Genomic DNA, 21,162 nt, shown 5'->3' with positions numbered 1-21,162 from the left:
TGTCCAAATGAATAGGTCATTGTAGATGTTGTTGTTGTATTATTGCATGTGGATGTACGGGGCTAAACCCGGGGAAACGGACAAATATTATCCACGCGTGATTATTATTATTTTTTGCGCGCGGGGTTGATGGGTGTGCGTACCATAGCATTAATTCCTGCAGGCGCCCCTGGTGCTGAAGTCTGTGAAGTGCGGTGATTACTGACTGTGATGAAGTCTGTGAAGTGCGGTGATTACTGACTGTCCTTGTCTGGGGCCCCTGCTGGGCAGCTCAGAGCTCCGGCTCCACACGGCTGTCAGGTGAAGGAGATGAGAGAGCAGAGCGGGGCCGAGAGGAGAGGAGAGGAGAGGAGAGAAGAGCAGAGGAGAGGAGAGAAGAGAAGAGCAGAGGAGAGGAGAGGAGAGCAGGCGGCTCAGAGCTAATGACCGAGGGAGTCTGGACCGTAATGCTTTCTGAGCAAACACTCCAGCAGCACTCTGTGTATGTGTGTGTGTGTGTGTGTGTGTGAGTGTGTGTGCGTGCATGCGTGTGCGTGTGCATGCTGAAGTTAGTGACTTCGACTATTAATCGGATGATCATTATGTGAGATCAGTCATTACCAAATCACACTCGTCTGTTTCCAGTGCAGTGCAAAAAGACGGGATACAATTCAGAAGGACGAGGGCGAGCTTAGTAGGGAATGTTACAGTTACATCATTTCATTATGGTGCTATAAATCCAACATTAGCACTGAAGGGCACTTCGGACAGACTCATTTGAGCACATCCACACGCTGGGACACTGATTTATTAAAATGTGTCGTGCAGACATATAGGTGGACACTAGAGGACTATCGTATGCCATATATCATCATTGTTATGAAATGAAATTAGTTTGAAACGCTGAAACAGGCTGACTTCTGAGACGGTGCCGGTCTTAAAATAGCATCGGCAAAAAAAAAGTGTGTGTGTGTGTGTGGGGGATGGGGGGTGCATGGGGGTGGGGGCGCTATGGAGGGCGGGCTGACAGCTAGAGAACGAGAGAGAAAAAGAGAGCGAGGGAGAGAGAGAGAGAGAGGGTTGAAATGGGTTCAGAGCTCAGCTCAACTCTCACACAATAGACACAGTAGAAGTTTCCCTCACATGGTCTTCCTCTCCTCCTCTCTCCTCCTCTCTCTCCTCCTCTCCTCTCCTCTCCTCTTCTCTTCTCCATCATGGCTGGGGAAGGAATGTGAGATGGGTTGAGAAAGGGCAAGTAAACAAGACTCAGACACACTCATCTGCTCAACAGAGCTCTCACAGGTTAGCCCTGTAAAGAGGAGTGTACATGTGTTGTGTAGTGGCCATTGACCAGCTCCTCTCTTCTCAGAAGGAATGTGCAGTGGGTCATAGTTATCTCTAAAGTCAGGGAGTCATGAGGATGTAGTGAACATTCTATATACCAGCTGAATTTCTGAACACGTTCTAAAATAAAAATAATTATATTCATTCAATATTGATAATTGCTTGACATCTGAAATGCTCCCCCTGTTGGTTATAGACAGAAAGGCAAGAGCACACTGACTGTACACTGACCACATGTAGTGTGATACTTACAGTAAGTATAAGCAATATCACAGTATTTATGAAGATATTATTCTAATGCTGTACAAAATGACTATTTTCTGGTATTTCCATTAATTAATACAGTTTTTGTAGATGACATTGTTAAATAGGGACAAATTGGTCTGTGAACATTCCACATTCACACACACACACACACACACACACACACACACACACACACACACACACACACACACACACACACACGTCAAGTCAAACAGATCTTCTCAACAGTGATGATCCCAGCAGAGAGAATGAGAGATGTGGTGGAAGAGAGAGATGAAGATGAGGAGAGAGACGTCTGCTTGCCAGCTCAGGCTCTGTAATTACTGTTAATCATGGCATCCCTGAGAATAAATGAGGAATTTAAATCTGGAATCTCTCCCTCCTCTCTCTCTCTCTCTCTCTCTCTCCCATTTGTTCTTTCTTTTCCTCTCTGGCTGTCTCTCTCTTCCTGTCCCCTCCCTCTCTCTTTCTCTTCCTCTCTCTCTCTCTCTCTCCCTCTCTCAAGGAAAGTGCTGAACCATCTTCAGCTCGGCATCACCATGGAGACCCTCTGTCTGTGATGAGACGCTCGCCAATCACCATGGTTACAATGAGTGGGTCCCCACACCAACGTTGCATCCTCAGACCTGAACTCAGGTTGTCCCTATTCCCAGATAGAGACAGTGTCCTCTCCTGGGCTTTAGATAACGGAGGGTCAGTGTGTCCAGGCTGGGGAAGAGGGGGTCACTCAGTCGCTCAGTTCAGGGTCGATTCAAACAGACGTGCCCACGCTCGGGCACTGCTCTCCTGTGTAAAAATGGTTTAGGCTCTTTCAAGGAACTGATCTGGTTTGGTGGGGTGACTCACAGGAGACTGCATGCTGCAGACTGGGCTTCAGCCAGACAGCCCCTACAGCTCAGCTCACGCTCCCCCTGTTTCTCTCGCTGTGCCGCCCTCATCTCTCCCTCCCTCTCTTTCTCTCTCTCTCTCTCTCTCCCTCTCTTTCTCTCTTAATCGCTCATCACCCTTTTCATTCTTCTTTCATCTCTCATTTTTTTATTCCCATTTACTTGTTCTGTCCTCTCTCTTTGACTTGACTCATCTTTTTGCACACACACACACACACACACACACACACACACACACACACACACACACACACACACACACACACACACACACCCTTTGTGGAAAAGTTTTATTACTGAATGAGTCAAAGCTTGTAGAGGGAAAATAGAGATGGTAGAGAAATCAATGGATTGCCAGGAGACTTCAGTTGATCCTGTTAGGAGGAAGTATAGTATTACCTCACCGACCACTGACTGTCCAAACAGGTGGTATTACAGTAAGGGGAACTTGTGATGGAATGGCAAGTGCTTATTTATTTGATGACGGTTATTCATTTGTTCATTCTCTGTGTGTGCAGTCACTGGGACTTGGCTTGAAAGCATCAAGTGGCTGAAGCAAACATGTCTTGTGGGAGGGAAGAGAGAGAGAGGGTGGACTGAGCATCGAACATACACTGACCACAAATGGCAGTTTCTATGACACAATCAGAGGAGAGAGAAACAGAGGGAGAGAGAGAGAGGGAGAGAGAGGGGGGGAGGGAGGAAGGGAGTGAGTGAGAGAGAGGCAGACAGAGAGAAAACTGCAGCAGTGTTGGATCAGATTGCAAAGATGAACAGTGTGAGAGAGGAGGAGGGCAGAAGCGAGGGATGAGCCAGTGCTTTAGGATGAGTGTGGATCAGACTTCACCCGCACAGCCATCCCACGCCATGGAATTCCACCAGTGAGGAAGAGGATGCTTACGATGAAGATCCATCCATACCACCACGGCACACTCTCTATGGACAAACGCCTGTGAACACACACACATGCACACGCACACACTTAGATACACACTTTCACACAGTCCTGGTGGAACCTAACTTTTTTGTGTCTTTTGAGATTTGCTTTTCCTGAGGGATATATCTGGAAAATATTTTTACATTTTCTGGGTGCCGAGGACACATCGGGGGGTTTTTCGTCATTTTCCAGAAGAACGCCACAGCACGAGCGTGTGGAAGAGGAGGAAGAGGAGACAAACTACAGGATGAAGAGGGTCAGAGGACAAATGTGTGTTTGTTCGGAGCGTCTGGATCCAGCTCCTCTGTCTTTAGGAATCTAAAACTGAGGGAATGCTTCAGTTTGGCTGAGCAGAGAGTGTGTGTGCACGCACACACACACTCACACACACACACACACACACACACACACACACACACACACACACACACACACACTCATTCACCACCACGGAGGGACAGAGAGACGAGGGAGAAAAAGCAAGGTAAGCACAACCCTCAAACTTTCAACCCCTTTTTTAATCATTGCTTCCATATAAACTCAGCAGTCTGCTCACACCACAAAGCTATGCAACAAGTTGCTCAGTGGCTATGAGAGAATGGATTTAATCGTTCCCCATAGGTCCTTTGCTAATTTCACAACGGGTAATTGGAGAGAGCAGGTGAGCAGCAGCATAGCTAGAAATGTCGCCTGGAATAAAACTGCCTGGAGGTCTCAGCTGCGCTCCGTAACCACAGACACACTCTCTCAGGGTGAAAACCGACCCCTGCACCTGCAACAGAACCGGACGGAATCTAATTAACGTGAAGCTCGTTGATTAAAACTCGATTATTCCACAGCTCGGAGAATATTACTCTCCCACTGTGGCTTGTAGGTGACTAACTGGAGATTTTGCTTATGCCAGCAATTAACACTACATGTCTACAGAGCAATACCATTGATTATCTATTTCAACAGACCAAAAGGTATTATCAGAGATGACTGACTATATTATCTATTTCAACAGACCAAAAGGTATTATCAGAGATGACTGACTATATTACATGATGCAGAGAGCAGGTGATGATTTGTGTGAAGATTTTAAACACCACCACAAAGTTAACTAACATAGTTAACTTGGTTAACTTTACATAGAGGTAGAGGTAGAGAGTGTCCAGTATTGCCCACCCCAGTGTGGTGTGTGTGGTGCACATTCATGTAAGAATGTTCAGAAAATGGCAATGCAGGGATGTGTCATACCCCTGGACTAATGCCACTCATATAACCTTGACCAATGTCTCTAATGTCATTGACTACAACCACACACACAACAACATGCATGTGCAAGCACAAGCACATACACAGTTACCCAGGCACAGACACACATATACACACAAACAGTCACAGACACAGGCACACACACAAACACACACTCAAGTACATACACAGTTACCCAGGCACAGACACACATATACACACAAACAGTCACAGACACAGGCACATACACAAACACACACTCAAGCACATACACAGTTACCCAGGCACAGACACACATATACACACAAACAGACACAGACACAGGCACACACACAAACACACACTCAAGTACATACACAGTTACCCAGGCACAGACACACATATACACACAAACAGACACAGACACAGGCACACACACAAACACACACTCAAGTACATACACAGAAACACAGACCTTCTCTTGCCCGCCCCCTCTCTTCCTTCACTTTCTGTTACAAAAGACAAAAATGGCAGTGGTCTTTAAGTTGAGTGAAGGTGTTAAACGCTCCATCTGCTTGGTGATTCAGCTGTTGGAGAGAGACGGGAGAGAACGTCAGCATCTGGAGAGATGAAAGATGAAGATGAGTGAGAGTGAGAACAGGAGCGCTGGATCACGATCACGTCGCATGCCAGCGCTCAGAGTTCTGTTTGTCAACCTTAATGTCTCTGATTATGTGCGTTTGTGGGTATTCATGTGAGAACAGGTTGTTTTGTTCACTTTACCTGTTTTAGACATCTCTAGCTCAGTGTGGCCCCCTAGTGGATGAATAGGAAACATCTCAGCCAATCCTTGATAGAAACAAATACAATGTAAACACAAATGTGCAGCAGATATATTAATTGGTGGATACATGGAATGTATGTGTAAGGGAAATTATCCCAAAAACATTGTTTGAAATATCTTACTGATGGAAACTGCTAGCTGACTGTTAGATCTAATCACTGACATAGATACATACACTCACTTTCTTTCTTTCTGTCTCTCTCTCTCTCTCTCTCTCTTACACACACTCTCTCTCTCTCTCTCTCATACACACACACACACACACACACACACACACACACACACACACACACACACACACACACGCACATACACACACACATTTGCATGGTATTCTCTCGTGGACACTGCATCGCATTACTGAGCACACCCCAGCAGCTGTGAGCCATGTGATTGTCAGCAACCTGTGTCCACGTCTGTGTCTGTGTCTGTCTCTGTCTGGGGGGCGTCTTTATAAATACATGAATACGAGTGTTCTGCAGGCTGTCTGCAGATCGTTAGGTAATTGGCTCCTCGTGTACGGATCACGCAGACCTGGTTGAGTAGCAGAGGGTATGGAGAAGAATACATCATAAACAGACTACATGAGAAAGAAAAGAAAAACAGGCAACAGAGAAATGAGTTGTTGAGAAAATCCCCGTTTTTGTTGAGCAGATCAGGTTGCCTAGGCTCCTGGTGAGAGATAATTGACCCGGCCTCAGGTCAGGGACACACCGACCCTCTCTGTTGTCTCCGCAGGCTGAGGTCATCAGTCTGGAGTCTCAGGAGAAGGCTGAGGGTGGAGGTGGGGTGGGAGCGGTCACTTTCACTTCAAGTATTCATGTGACACTTGATGCCGCACATGATAGTATGATATGGAGAGACGCAACACTAGGTGATATGGACAGGACGCACATGCACACGCACACGCGCACACACACACACACACACACACACACACACACACACACACACACACACACACACACACACACACACACACACACGTGACCATGACCATGATCAAAGCATCCTTTCTTTTTCTAAATAGCCTGCTTGTGTTTACATGATTTATAGTAAATAGCCAGAAACTATAGAGAGAGACAGAGAGAGTGTATGTATGTATGTATGTATGTATGTATGTATGCATGTGTGTGTTTGTGTGTATGTGTTTGTGTTTTATACACACAGTCAGAATGAGGACGGCCACTGATTTTGCATTGGTTAATTTTTAAACCAGGGACATCAACACTGTTATACATCATTTAAATGACAAACAGTGCATCAGATTAAACGACCGAAACAACCACCGACAAGATGATTAAAAATTGAACGCAAGCTGCTGCTCACCATCACCAGGTTTCCACCGTGGCAAACCTTGAGTAGACAACCCTGTTGAACCCTCTGAGTCAGGTATATTACTTACCAAGGAAACAGAATTCTCCATTAAATAGTTTATATTTGATTGCACCATCTAATTAACCTAGATATGGTAGATCCAAATGAATCATTTTGAAGGTAGCAGAGAATATTCTAGAAAAACTTGACTGGTGTGGGACCTGACTGTTGAAACCACTGTTGTAGAGCTGGCTGATAATCCCTTTATCTCTGCAGCATCATGACCCAAAGGTGTGTTATAGCTTCTCTAAATAATGCTGACAGGCATGATGAAGTTAGCATGCCGCTTGGTAAATGTCTCTGCGTGTTCTCAGGGGGTGCAGCCATACTGCAGGTTGTTGTGTGATTAATAAGATGGCAGTTTCATGAGAAGGAGGTCAGACAAATTAAGATGAAAAAGGCTGGCTACATGTCATGGTTTTTAGGGCAGACCTGCCAACAACACCTACACACACATTCACAAACACACACACACACACACACACACACACACACACACACACACACACACACACACACACACACACACACACACACACACACACACACACACACACACACACACACACACACACACACACACACACACACACCCCAGCACATTCTGGTGGTTCGAGGCCTTTGTAGCTTTTCATCCATCTCTTTGAGTCTCTGTTAGTTCTCTCTCTCTGTGCCCATAGCTCCCCTCTAACTCCCCTCGGCTCCCCCTGGGCCATCTGCTCCCAGGGCTGATGTTGCACTATAGAGGTATTCTCTTAGGACCCCACAGGCAAACACACACACACACGCACACACACACACGCACACACACACACACACACACAAACATACAGACAGACAGACACACACCCACACACATACACACACACACACACACACACACACACACACACACACACACACACACACACACGCACAGATGCACAGATAGGTCAACATGCTGGAAAAAATCTTATTCCAGCAATGGCTCCCTAAACTCCCTAAAAGAAATGTATTTGTGCATGTTTGTATTCAACTTTCCTCTCACTTAATATCTAAGCAGTATCATTCTGTTTAAGTACCATGGAGATATACATTTTCTGTAATAAACAAGCTCTGAGCGCCTCGAACTGTGTAGCTTTGAGACTCCTTGTATGAGTATGTGTGTGGGTGTGTATGGGTGTGTATGCATGTCATCTGATACCGCTTACACTCTTGTTTTGTACTGTGCCTTGTAGAAGCCAGTGAGTCCATCATCAATTATGCAGTTTCCCAAACAAGACCAAGGGATCCAACACACACACACACACACACACACACACACACACACACACACACACACACACACACACACACACACACATGTGTGCACACACACATGTATGCACACACTAAGACTAAAACTTTATTTGAATTTATTTCCACAGAATTATATCTCTTCTGTTTCTGTTGCTGTTGCTGTTGAAAATGCTCTCCTTTTAAAATGTGTCAGCATGCTAATGAGAAGGATGACTGGCCAATTGAAGGCTAATTGTCAGTCTTAAGAGTCTGATGCTGGTGTTGGTGTCTGTTCTCTCATCTCCCGCAGGCTCCTGGACAGACCAGCTCCCCCTTCCCCTCTCCGGAGAGCCCCTCACACTGGGACTGGCATGGAGCCCTGAGGACGGTAGTGTGGGGGGTCGGCACCGCACCGCACCGCGCCACACCGCACGCCAAGAACAGGGTGACCTGCAGCCTGACTGACGTACAGAGGAGAGACACTGACAGAGAGAGAGAGAAAGGGAGCAGTGAGACAGAGAGAAAAACAGAGTAAGAGACTGTTTTTGAATGTGTGGGAGAGAGAGACTGTCAATTGAAGTGACGGCAAAAAAAAAGTTGAAGAGCCCGCTGAGAGGTTGGAAGAGAACATCACTGTGACTGACTGCGAGAGAGGAGCAAGAGAAAGAGAGAAAGAGAGAGAGAGAGAGAGAGAGAGAGAGGGAGGATGAGTGTGGGGAGGATCAGCCGTTATAGCATCGTCTCCTCTGAGGAGGATGGCCTCAAATCTGACCACAATGCCGCAGTGGCGGTGGCGGCATGAGCAGCCGCAGCGGCAAGATCCACCGCCCGGCGGAAAAGCCGCAACCGCTTCGTCAAGAAGAACGGCCAGTGCAACGTGCAGTTCACCAACATGGACGAGAAGTCGCAGCGCTACCTGGCCGACATCTTCACCACCTGCGTGGACATCCGGTGGCGCTACATGCTGGTGGTCTTCACGCTGGTGTTCGTGGTGAGCTGGCTGGCCTTCGGACTGGCCTTCTGGGCCATCGCCCTCTTCCACGGGGACCTGGACAACCCGGCCGGGGACGACAACTTCACGCCGTGCGTGCTGCAGGTCAACGGCTTCGTGGCGGCGTTCCTTTTCTCCATCGAGACGCAGACCACCATCGGCTATGGCTTCCGCTGCGTGACCGAGGAGTGTCCGGTCGCCGTCTTCCTGGTGGTCTTCCAGAGCATCGTGGGCAGCATCATCGACTGCTTCATGATCGGCGCCATCATGGCCAAGATGGCGCGGCCCAAGAAGCGCGCCCAGACGCTGCTCTTCTCCCACAATGCCGTGGTGGCCATGCGCGACGGCAAGCTCTGCCTCATGTGGCGCGTGGGCAACCTGCGCAAGAGCCACATCGTGGAGGCGCACGTGCGCGCCCAGCTCATCAAGCCACGCGTCACCGAGGAGGGCGAGTACATCCCGCTGGACCAGCTGGACATCAACGTGGGCTTTGACAAGGGCCTGGACCGCATCTTCCTGGTGTCGCCGCTCACCATCCTGCACGAGATCGACGAGGAGAGCCCGCTGTACGGCGTCGGCAAGCAGGACCTGGAGACCGCCGACTTCGAGATCGTGGTCATCCTGGAGGGCATGGTGGAGGCCACGGCCATGACGGCACAAGCTCGCAGCTCCTACCTGGCCAGCGAGATCCTGTGGGGCCACCGCTTCGAGCCGGTGCTCTTCGAGGAGAAGAACCAGTACAAGGTGGACTATTCGCACTTCCACAAGACCTACGAGGTGCCCAGCACGCCGCGCTGCAGCGCCAAGGACATGGTGGAGAGCAAGTACCTGGTGCCGGCCGCCAACGCCTTCTGCTACGAGAATGAGCTGGCCTTCCTCAGCCGAGAGGAGGAGGATGAGGAGGAGCAGGAGAGGAGCCGGGCGGTGGGCGGCGGGGAACGCGCTGCCCGGCATCAGCCCTGACCGGACCAGCCGCCTGCAGACGCCGCGGCCCCACGAACAGAGGTCGTACCGCCGCGAGTCGGAGATATGACACCCTGACGACGCTAGGACACCCTGACGATGGCCCCGCTCCTAGAGTCCGTCTGTGTGGCGTTTGTCTCGCGAGTCCAAAAACAAAACAAAACAAAACAAAACAAAACAAAACAAAACATGCAGAACAATGCAAAGTGCCATAGAGGGGAGTTGGACAAGCACAGAGTGTGTGACAGATACACTGGAAAAAGAGAAGGGCAGGTTGTCATGGTGAGTAGGAGAACACACACAGGACACAGTGGACTGTGGGGACTAACGGGAGAGGACAGGAGAGAATAGCCGACACTATGATGCACCAGGGGACGAGGGGGCCTGAAGGACACTAATAATCCTGCAAGGAAAACTTGAATATTTCCTCTGTTTTTTTCCATGAAGGTAGTTTCGACACATACAAGAACGTCTCTAGGTTATGTAAATATATCACATAGATAAGTTATGTTTCGTGTGCATTAGTATTTTTAAAAAAACATTTAAAAATGTTTTTTTTTTTGTAAAAAAAAAGATCAGTTCAAATAACTAGCACAAATGACTAGCATATTTAGTGAGCTTAAGGTGTTCTAGAGTTGGGAAATGCTGGACGCATAGACACATACACAGACTCAGACACAAAACACATTGCATCACACACACACACCACATTGCGACACACAGACACACCGACACACACACACATGCAAATAGTCACATACTCTGATAATGCGCGTCACACACTCTCACACACATAAACTCCTGAGATCAGTGACACATGAAAAATCCCCTTTACTAAAAAGCCTGCCCTCCAGCAGAGGTGTGTGAGATGAGGCGTGTGTGAGCGTGTGAGCATGAGCGCCCGAGCGCGGGATCTCATTACGCAGGAAAAGGTGCAGAACGTTCACTAAAACGAAAAACCCTAAAAAACAAGACAGAGACAGCAGAGGGACCATTAATGCTGAATTCTAATTTCATTGAGTCATATCCTACAACATTTCATAACATTTGCACAAGGAAATATTGCACAAGCATCTTTTTAAATAACTTTGCTAATAGCCACTAGACTTTAACAACACCCTATCAGTTTTTCAGATAACCTAGGTATTATCATCACACTTGCATATGCATTGCATAGTATTGATTTTATGAACTTAAAACAAATGGCACTTGTTTTAAAACTTTTTTTAAAAAAGTGCCAGTAAACTACAGCATGAGGATGTGGAGGATACATTTGATGAGGTGTATTATAGATGGGAAGAACATGTCTGGAGTTGGCTGAAAATGTGAAACAGTGGGAGTACAGAGTGGTGGAATCCTTAGCTAATAAGACAAGGTTTAAATCCTACCCCCAACTCCATGAGAGAACAATTTAATCTTACTGAATCACCACACTTAATTTCTGTTTTCAGATTTTGATTGAAAAACTGAAATGTCAAATCCTTCCCGCCGACATTTAAGTGAAAGTTCTGGGGCAGCTGTGCTATTTCACCAGAGGCAGAGAGATACAGAATGAATCTGGCTCTGCAGGATTACATTTGACGCTCTCAGATGAGGATTAACTGACCTTTTCAAACCTCGCTCAACCTCAACACCTTTCTTGATTGTTGTGGTGAAGTATACACATTTATTTATAAACCACAGTAGCTCATGTACATTTAGATTCTTACAGCATGGTATCATCTCAGTGGGTCGTGATAATTATTAGAGCTTAACCAGACAAGCCTAAAGCGTTCCGTCTTCTCCTGTGACATAAGTGCTCTCGCATGGCATCATTCATTTCAAGATCAATACTCTCAATACTATTTACATGATCACATGGGGAGCCTGCTTTCTTTGCACCGTGGATAGGTTATATCATTGATATCGGCCACTGGTTTTAGGCGCAGTGAGGACTCTAAAGAAAATAGGCGGCCATCTGTAGCCCCATGCACAGTGGCCCTCCTCCAATCCATATTTGCATCTGAATTTAGAGGCTGACTCAGTCCTGATCAACACTACAGACAAAAGTGTTTTTCAGGCTTGCCTTTTTTTTTTTTACCAGATTGTTATTTTCGCCCTTTCGAATGCTTCGTTTGTGTTCTAGACTCTGGTCTGGTCTTTTTGTAGTTTGAGTCGTCCATTGAATCTATGCACAGAGTAATCAGGGAGTTGAAACAGGATGAAATACTGCGAGACCATAGGTCTCAATAATTCTGTGGCGCAAATGCATAGTACAGATTCTTTAACTAAAAAAAACATTAATGTTGCATTATCATAAAGGAAATGTGGAATGGAGAAGACCAATATAACTACAACCATAAGAGCCTGATGCTATCTTTAATGTTTAAAGAGGTCTATGTTTAACTGATGATCAAGGCCCAATGTCTAGTTTCCATAACAGGGGACAGATAGTCTTTATTTGAATGATATCAGTGCAGCTTCGTCTGTGGTATCCCCGAAGTGTTCAGAGCAAACCAAGTGGCCTTTAATTAAAGGAAAATTCCGGTTTTTAGCACTTTAAGGCCCTTTTCTGGTTTGTTTTGGATGAACTAGAGTGGTGGACACCGAAATTTTGACGATTGGTCCTGTCTCGACTTTTCCGACTCGTTTTGAATCGCCTTTGACTTCTGGGTGGCTGGCAATGGGCATACTGTAGTAGGCTACTCAAACATGTTCGTTGATTATTAAAAGCAAATATCGGCGCAATGTATGATTTCCAGCCGTCTTATTTGCTATTGTGGAACTATTCACAACCGCGCTGAATATTTGAACCTGAAGCATAGACGGTGGCGCAGCTATCAACGTGCAATGAGTCTTCCAACAGAAATCAATGGGATTTTACAAAATGCCAAATAAAACATTTTAAAGAAACTGTATTTTCGCACGCTACTTGTTTTGGAACATCAAGGAACACCACTAACCACTCGGTGAGTTGCACAGTTTTGAAAACGAACGTTAAGGATTGTTTTAGGACATGTTTGAGTAGCCTACTACAGTATGCCCATTGCCAGCCACCCTGAGAAGTCAAAGGCGATTAAAAAACTAGTCAGAAAAGTCGAGACAGGACCTATCGTCAAAATGTCGGTGTCCACCACTCTAGTTCATCCAAAACAAAACCAGAAAAGTTCCTTAAAGTGCTAAAAACCGGAATTTTCCTTTAAGCCAGAGATAAAGCCATCTCATTTTGACAATTACTTAATCAATATTCATGCAACAGCTTTCTGCCATTACACAATGACACATTTTTTGTTTAGAAAAGCAAAATAATGAATTCAGCCCAGTTCCAGCACCTCTGTATGAACGGCACTTATTTAGTAATACAACTTTACAACAGATCTTTAATTCATTCAGCACAGAGCCTACAGTGTGCTTATGTATACAGAGCCTACAGTGTGCTTGTGTGTGTGTGTGTGTGTGTGTGTGTGTGTGTGTGTGTGTGTGTGTGTGCGCGCGCAACTAAATGTCAGTGTTGTGTCATACCATGTCTTATCATGTCTTAACTTGAGCCCCTTTGCACAGACAAAATAACAAGCAATAATAATAAATAAAGAAAGCAATAAATAACATAACAACCCCTCCCCCCAATCCCTAATCCCCATCTGCACACTACACACAATTAAAGAAATGCACACACACACACACACACACACACACACACACACACACACACACACACACACACACACACACACACACACACACAAAACACACACACACACAGATATTCACAATGTTTTGATCCCAGGCTAATTATGGGAGTCTTACTGTAAAGTTGGACTGGGATAAGCATTTCAGAGATGCAGTCGGGTGCACTATGTGAAGCCAAAGTTCCCTTCAAACCCATCTACAACCACTCAGTGATCCCAAGTCAGTGAAGTGTTGAATTGGTTAATCATCTCTCTGAACGGAGCTATTTGTTCATTCTGCATGCTCACCCGCTGTGTGTCTGTTGTTAGAAAAGTGACGTGGCTTTCACCATAGTGTACTGTAGTAGATGGCCAGGATGCTTCATGAGAGTGCATGAGAGAGGCTGAGGTTAAAGGGGTGGTTCAGGATTTTGGACATAAGACCTTATTTCCAAGTAAGCAAGTGTGATAATTATCAGTGGAGACCGTTTTCAGCACGTTTCATCCAGTCCTTCTAATTGCAGAGTTCGCAGGTGCTAGGCTAGCGCAAGTCAATGGTATGTGCTAGCCTGCCACTAAAGACAGTCTTACCCACTCCAAAGTACACCTGAGGCAAATTCCAGACAATCGATGTAAATGTCTGTGTTGATAGAATAGTGTAAGAAATACAACTACCCTTGCATCGCGTTGCAATAGTTATACTTTGGTCCCTAAAGTTAGTAGTCATTTTGCAACTCAGCGGCGGACTGATATTACCAAGGCTACTACTAGGTATCCCCATTGGAGTGCGCTTTATTGTTTACTTTTCGGCGCAGTACTACTAACCGGAGCAAGTATAATTCCGCCGCTGCTAAGAAACTAGTCCCTCAAAATGTAATGCGATCGTTGAAATGCAAGGATAGAATAACGTTAGAAATAACACTGTCAATACAGACATTTACATCGATAGTCTGGCGCTATAATTTATTTGCCTCGGGTGTACTTTGGAGTGGGTAAGACTGTCTTTAGTGGCAGGCTAGCACATACCGTTGACTTGGCGCTAGCCTAGCACCTGCTTAACTCTGCAATTAGAAGGACTGGATGAAACGTGTTGAAAACGGTCTCCACTGATAAATATCACACTTGCTTACTTGGAAATGAGGTCCTATGTCCAAAATCCTGAACCACCCCTTTAAGGCATCACCAGTGTGATAGTGATGCTGAGGTTAAGGCATCACCAGTATGACAGTGATGCTGAGGTTAAGGCATCACTAGTATGATAGTGATGCTGAAAGGGTGAATTGGTTCAAACAACAACTGATGTGGCAGAAAATGAAAGAATCAGAATCAGCTGGGGCATACTGCCTTCTAGGAAGGCTGTGATACTGTGAGTGAGTACAGTATATGTGTGTGTGTGTGTGTGTGTGTGTTTATGTGTGTGTCTCTGTGTGTGTCTGTGTGTGTTTGTGTGTGTGTGTGTATGTGTCTGTGTGAGTGTGTGTGTGTGGCGGTACGCATATGTGTATTGGAATGAGCCCATATATGTGTGTGGTGCCCTGAGCTCTATAGAGTAACTCTGGCCTCATCAGCGACTCTGCTGCTTGTGTTGCTGCACGTCCTGTCTCATTCTGCTAGGAGGAGGGAAAGGTTTAGGCATGACCCCCCCAAAATAGTTCATCTCACATACCTACAAACCTAGATGAGAACAAATATTTACACTAAATCAGCACATATATTTTTGTAACTAGTGATTTTTATTATCCACTGAAATCACAGAGACGTAGGATCAGTACTTACAAATGTTTTGTAAAATTGAACATAAAACCATTGGATTAGACCAAAAGGAAAAATGTGTCCCGGTTAAGGGGGAGTGATTTTTGCCTCAGCACAGACACTTGTGTTCCAACAGGTATTTCTCTTAAAGGGATGATTGGTTAAACTCTGACCTCTGTAGAAGTCTTCCTACCCAGATGTAATGACACTGGAGAAAGAAAAAAATGAACTCAGTAGAAAAGAGAAGGAGAAAATGTACTGGGCTTTTTATGTAATTTGTTAAATTATTCCATTAAAGCCTGATTATGAAATGACCTGTGCGTGGTTTTATTTCCCACATCCATTCTCTCATGGAGTGAGCTCGTTTCAACAAAAAATATCCATGCTTCAGCATGTCGAAATCAAAAACAAAACAACAAAACACACACACACACACACACACACACACACACACACACACACACACAGGTGATGTCTATCTAAATTCTTAACCAAGATACATATCTGCAATTTTCCTATGTGGTAGTACAATGTGTCATGCTACATTTACCTCTAGTTAGCCTTGCTAACCACAGTACACATCCCATACATCCCATACCACTTCCAAATGCCACAGTATTATTTTGTAATTTTATGAGCCATTTGCTGTTCTCCGGCATATCTCTCCAGTTCCTTTCTGCGCCCCTGCGTGGGTACTAGAGAGGGCTGACAGCGACACTTGTTCTCACAGCACGTTCAGCTGCACTTAACATGATTATAGGTCCTTTATGGGGACGAGAACATTTCCACATCAGACTGCCTTCAGGAAGGTTCCAGCCACTGAAATCAGCTGGCTAACACATGAGCACACACACATATACTGTATACACACACAAACACAGACACAAACACAGACACACACACACACACACACACACACACACACACACACACACACACACACACACAGACACACACCAGGCTTGTGCAAAATTCCAAAATTGAATTGAAACTGGCTCTTAAATTCCAATTCAATTCTTGAATTTCACTTGCATTTTAATTGAGGTATCAAACAGGAAGCAGAATTGCAATTCGACTTTTGCACAACCCTGACACACACACACACACACACACACACACACACACACACTGTAGGTGCCTTCACTGACCTGAGAGTCATTTTCACAGTCTCGTTCTCTCCTGCTGTGATGTATATTGGTGAGAAAGCTCGAGGGGTTCCTATGGAAACGTTTCCCCTCTGAGTGAGCAGTCGAGTGAACATTCACTTCACTGCTATATGATTAAACTTGGACACGGACACACACACACACACACACACACACACACACACACACACACACACACACACACACACACACACACACACACACACAGGAAGAGAGAGAAAGCAGGAAAGAAAGATGATATGGTACCAAACATGCATTAGAGACAGGCTTATTTTAGACTTATTTTAGAATTTTTAAAGTTTGACAATATAAGCATATTTTATTTATGAATTACAATAATTATACTTCATAATACCTACATTTTATACCTCTTATCCAAGGTGACACTAGGTGGGTTTACAATGACACTTTCATTCCGATTAAAATGGAATAATAGCTCAATCGGAATAAAAAGGACACATTTAAACACCTTGATCGGAATAAAAATACTGATCCGATTAGAATTTTAATCAGAAATATAGCTGCAAGCAGCAATGTGGGGGCCAAGCAGTTGAGCAGGAGTTGTCATGGCAACCCAATGTTGTTACATTATACACACACCCAATTAACCCCCCATCCCACACACACACATATACACAGATAAACCTCCTCTCCTACACACCCCAATAGCCCCCCACACATACGCATACCTCAAACATCACCAAATGTAGTGTGCGTCCTCAGGTTGTAGTCACGAGTCCACATACCAAGTTTGGTGTCGATACGAGAAAGTGTTGATAATTATAGCGCCCCTAGTGTTCAAAGGTCACTAAATATATTGAGCGTCTTCGGGATGTGTCCCGAGTTCATGTACCAAGTTTGGTGTCGATACGAGAAAGTGTTGCAAATTATAGCACCCCTAGTGGTCAAAGGTCGCAAAATTGATTGTGCATCCTCAGGATGTGGTCACAAGTCCATGAACCAAGTTTGGTTTTGATACGTCAAAGCATTGCTGAGATATGACCTAATCTTGTGTTAGGTCCCAAGTCCGAATACTAAGTTTGGTTTCAATACGTGAAAGCATTGCTGAAATATGAGCCCCCTTTCTGTGATAATAGTGCCACATAGTGGTCAAAGGTCATCAAATTTATTGAGCTTCTTCCTAATTGGGTCCTGAGACCATGTACTGAGTTTGGTGTTGATACGCGAAAGCTTTGCTGAGATATCACTTCACTTCCTGTTTTGCGGCTTCGCCACCAAATTTGATTGGTTACCAGGGGCGACGGGTTATCAATATGGCTCCAAAAAGCAATGCTTTTGTGAGTCATGGTCTGAAGATCATCTGTGCCAAGTTTCATGAAAATCGGATGAACTTTGTGACCTGTGAAAACTTTTATGTTACATTGATTAAATCAAATATGGCGGCCAGATCAATTATGTTGATGTCACAAAATCACATCTGTCATCCTTAGGGCCTCCGACAGACACCACTAGTACATTAACATTAACATTAACAGACACCAATAGCAAGTTTTAATTTCAAACACATTACCTGTTACAGGCCAAAATGTAATTTTGCTAATTATAGCACCACCTATAGGTCAAAAGTCATCAAATTTATTGAGCCTCCTCCTTATTGGGTCCTGAGCCCATGTACTGAGTTTGGTTTTGATACGTTAAAGCTTTACTGAAATATTTCTTCACTTCCTGTTGACTTGATTGGTCATGACAGGCGACAGGTTTTGAATATGGCTCCAAAAAGCAATGCGTTTGTGAGTCATGGTCTGACGATCATCTGCGACAAGTTTCGTCAAAATTGGACAAACTTTATGACCTTTGATTCCTTTTAAGTGTTTTTGATTAAATCCAATATGGCGGAAGATCCAACGTGGCGGAAATTGACGTCATGGGGTGCGTTGAGTTCGGCCTCATCCAAGGATTCCAAGTATACCTCAATTTGTATGGTTGAAACTTTAAGCGCATAGATGTAATGCAAAATCTGACACATTGGGGGCGCTAGAGCACTTGACATGAAACTTAGTTAAATTAATCATATGACTATACCGAATCAATGTGCCAAATTTCCCAACTTTTTACTGTATGGTTCAATGGCAAATGAGCGTTTCGTTATAATAATAATAAGAACACATAGAATCACTATGGGTTGCCTCGCAGCTTCGCTGCTTGGCCCCCAATGAAAGAGGTGGTGTATTTCCTTCTTATTCCAATTGAACAGCCATGTATACGGCCAATCGGATTACCCGCTGCAGCTTCTCAAGCAAAAGCAAAGCAGCGACGGCTATTCAGATCAAAGGTTCTAAAGCACCTGTAAGCACCTGATCGGAATAGAGCGTACCCCATGTAAACAGATGGCACGAAATGTTCAGTTGGAATAGTTTAATCGGAATGACAAAAAACTGTCTTTGTAAACCCAAATACTGAGTAAGGATTACAAATACAAACAGCATGAGTAGAAACAGACACCCTGTTGTCTATATGCTTTCCTTAAATAGAGTGTCTGATGTCATCACTTCCCAAGGTGACATGATAGTTTCATTTGAAGGTGTGTGTATGAGGATTACGCCAGGTGGACATGTGTCCTGTGACACAGCTGAGCCCCATGGAGAAGATGACCTCTGAGATGAAGGTTTTCCCCATAGGAGACCCTTCAGTGGACACAGGTTCCACCATGGAGCTGTGCACCGCGAAGAGGACCCCCTGAGGGACACTCTGAGCCCAGGCCCGGGCTGGCCACCCCCCCCCCCCTCCCTCTGTCCACCCACGAGGTCAGGTGAAAGCATCTGCAGACTCACTCATGACTCTCCGTCCCCCAGCAGCGCGGAGCCCAACACACCACAAGTCTTCTGCTGACAGAACTGGGACACGCAATGCATACCCCCACCCACCACCATCCCACCACATGCACACACACACACACACACACACTACATCAGCTGATGGTAATTAATCATAATTATGAAGACCTGACTTAGTAAATGAAGCGCTGGGGCCACCGAGCCCAAGAACTGCGTCAGAGTTTGCTTTCTTTAGCTGTGGCTTTTCACAAGGCGTGTGTGTGTGTCTGTGTGATGTGTGTGTGATGTGTGTGTGTACGTGTGTGTACGTGTGTGTGTCTGTGTGTGTGTGTACTGTATGTTTGTGTGTGCTTGTTTGTTTGTTTGTTGGTTTTTGTGTATATCCACAGATTTACTTAGCATCACTCAAGTCAGCAGATAGGTTGTACTCTGAAGTCTATACAATGCTCTGATGCTCTGGAGAATTCACTGGGTAAAACACAAAAATGTGATTTCTACAGAAGACAATGAAGAAATCAACAGTGTGTTCTGGGTACCATCTTTGGTCTGATATGATCAGGAGGATGTCTTTATTTACTTTATCACCTGATGTGCATTCTACTGATGTGCACACTGTGTTGACATCCAAAGAGGATTCAGTCTCAGACGAGAAAACTAACGGATGAATAGATGTTAATTAATTAATTAGTATCAGGATGTGCCAAGGGGTCTGGGGTATGGAGGGTGTGGGTGTGTCTGTGTGTGGGTGAGGGTGAATGTCGGTTTGTATGACCTATCAGCACTGGTCACCATTTGTGGCTCCACAGAAAGATAATCTGAGTCTACAAGCTATTCATCATTTTAAAGATGCACGCACACACACACACACACACACACACTGAGAAAGAGAAAGATAGACTGTAGACTGTAAGGCAATGTTTGGCCTCAATGAAACTCTTGTTCCATTCAAAGTATAATGCAACAGTTGTCATTTTTATTGTCATATATATTGTATCAGAGTGTTCACATACCTCACACAGTGCTGATACTAAACTCATTGACACATTGGCACAAACTGATGCACACACAATAAATGTAGTGTGTGTGTGTGTGTGTGTGTGTGTGTGTGTGTGTGTGTGTGTGTGTGTGTGTGTGCGTGTGTGTGCGTGTGTGTGTGAGTGTGTAAAAGGGAAGGGAGTGACAGAAGAGTGAACTGCAGAGATGCTGCAGACAAAAGTGCAGGAAAGCAGAGGCGCGTGGTGACAGGAGCCATTAGAGAGACAGAGCCTGGGCCAGAGGAGACAGGAAGGGGATAGGGAGGGAGCCCACTCCTCGCTCGGCCCGTCCGTCCCAAAACAGAACCGACATTGTCGACGGCCGATCCTTTTGAAGAGTTATCCACTCAATGTTTCCCTCATCTACCACAACGCCTTTCCCCAGTTCTCTGCAATGCTTTGAAGTTCAGATTCAGGTTACAGTCATTATGTAATGCAATTAGCGACAACAGTGAAACTAAATGCGTGAGGCCATATCTGTGGAATGAAACTGGACAGATATTACATGACTTCCATCTCCAGCCGAGTTCAGCTGCAGTAGAATCAGCACTGCCATCTGCTGGGACTACACAGACCACAACCCAGGAATGACAGACTAGTCTGGAACAGTCAAGTGAGGCAACCTAACCCGCTCCAACACCACCATGTGAATACAAGAAAGAAATAACAATCAACAATAAATCGGCTGCAAAAATAAGATTTTACAT

At 45.2% G+C, this 21,162-nt stretch overlaps 1 protein-coding gene and 1 long non-coding RNA gene across 2 annotated transcripts; one reads left to right on the top strand and one right to left on the bottom strand.

Moving 5' to 3' along the window:
• Positions 1-3,813: 3,813 nt before the first annotated feature.
• kcnj12a (potassium inwardly rectifying channel subfamily J member 12a) lies at positions 3,814-12,599 on the top strand. Its single transcript, XM_048234124.1, is given in 3 exon segments — positions 3,814-3,898; positions 8,418-10,033; positions 10,035-12,599. Coding segments are annotated over 2 exon segments (1,317 nt in total). The 5' UTR covers positions 3,814-3,898; positions 8,418-8,813; the 3' UTR covers positions 10,132-12,599.
• On the bottom strand, positions 5,182-5,854 carry LOC125288020. Its single transcript, XR_007192428.1, has 3 exons — positions 5,795-5,854; positions 5,413-5,478; positions 5,182-5,249 (listed from the first exon to the last, which is right to left on the bottom strand). It is a non-coding gene; the product is annotated as an uncharacterized LOC125288020 (long non-coding RNA).
• Positions 12,600-21,162: the final 8,563 nt, after the last annotated feature.

Source organism: Alosa alosa, chromosome 22 (genome assembly GCF_017589495.1).
Source record: "Alosa alosa isolate M-15738 ecotype Scorff River chromosome 22, AALO_Geno_1.1, whole genome shotgun sequence".
Taxonomy (NCBI): Eukaryota; Metazoa; Chordata; class Actinopteri; order Clupeiformes; family Clupeidae; genus Alosa; species Alosa alosa.
This window is presented reverse-complemented; position numbering and strand designations above follow the sequence as displayed.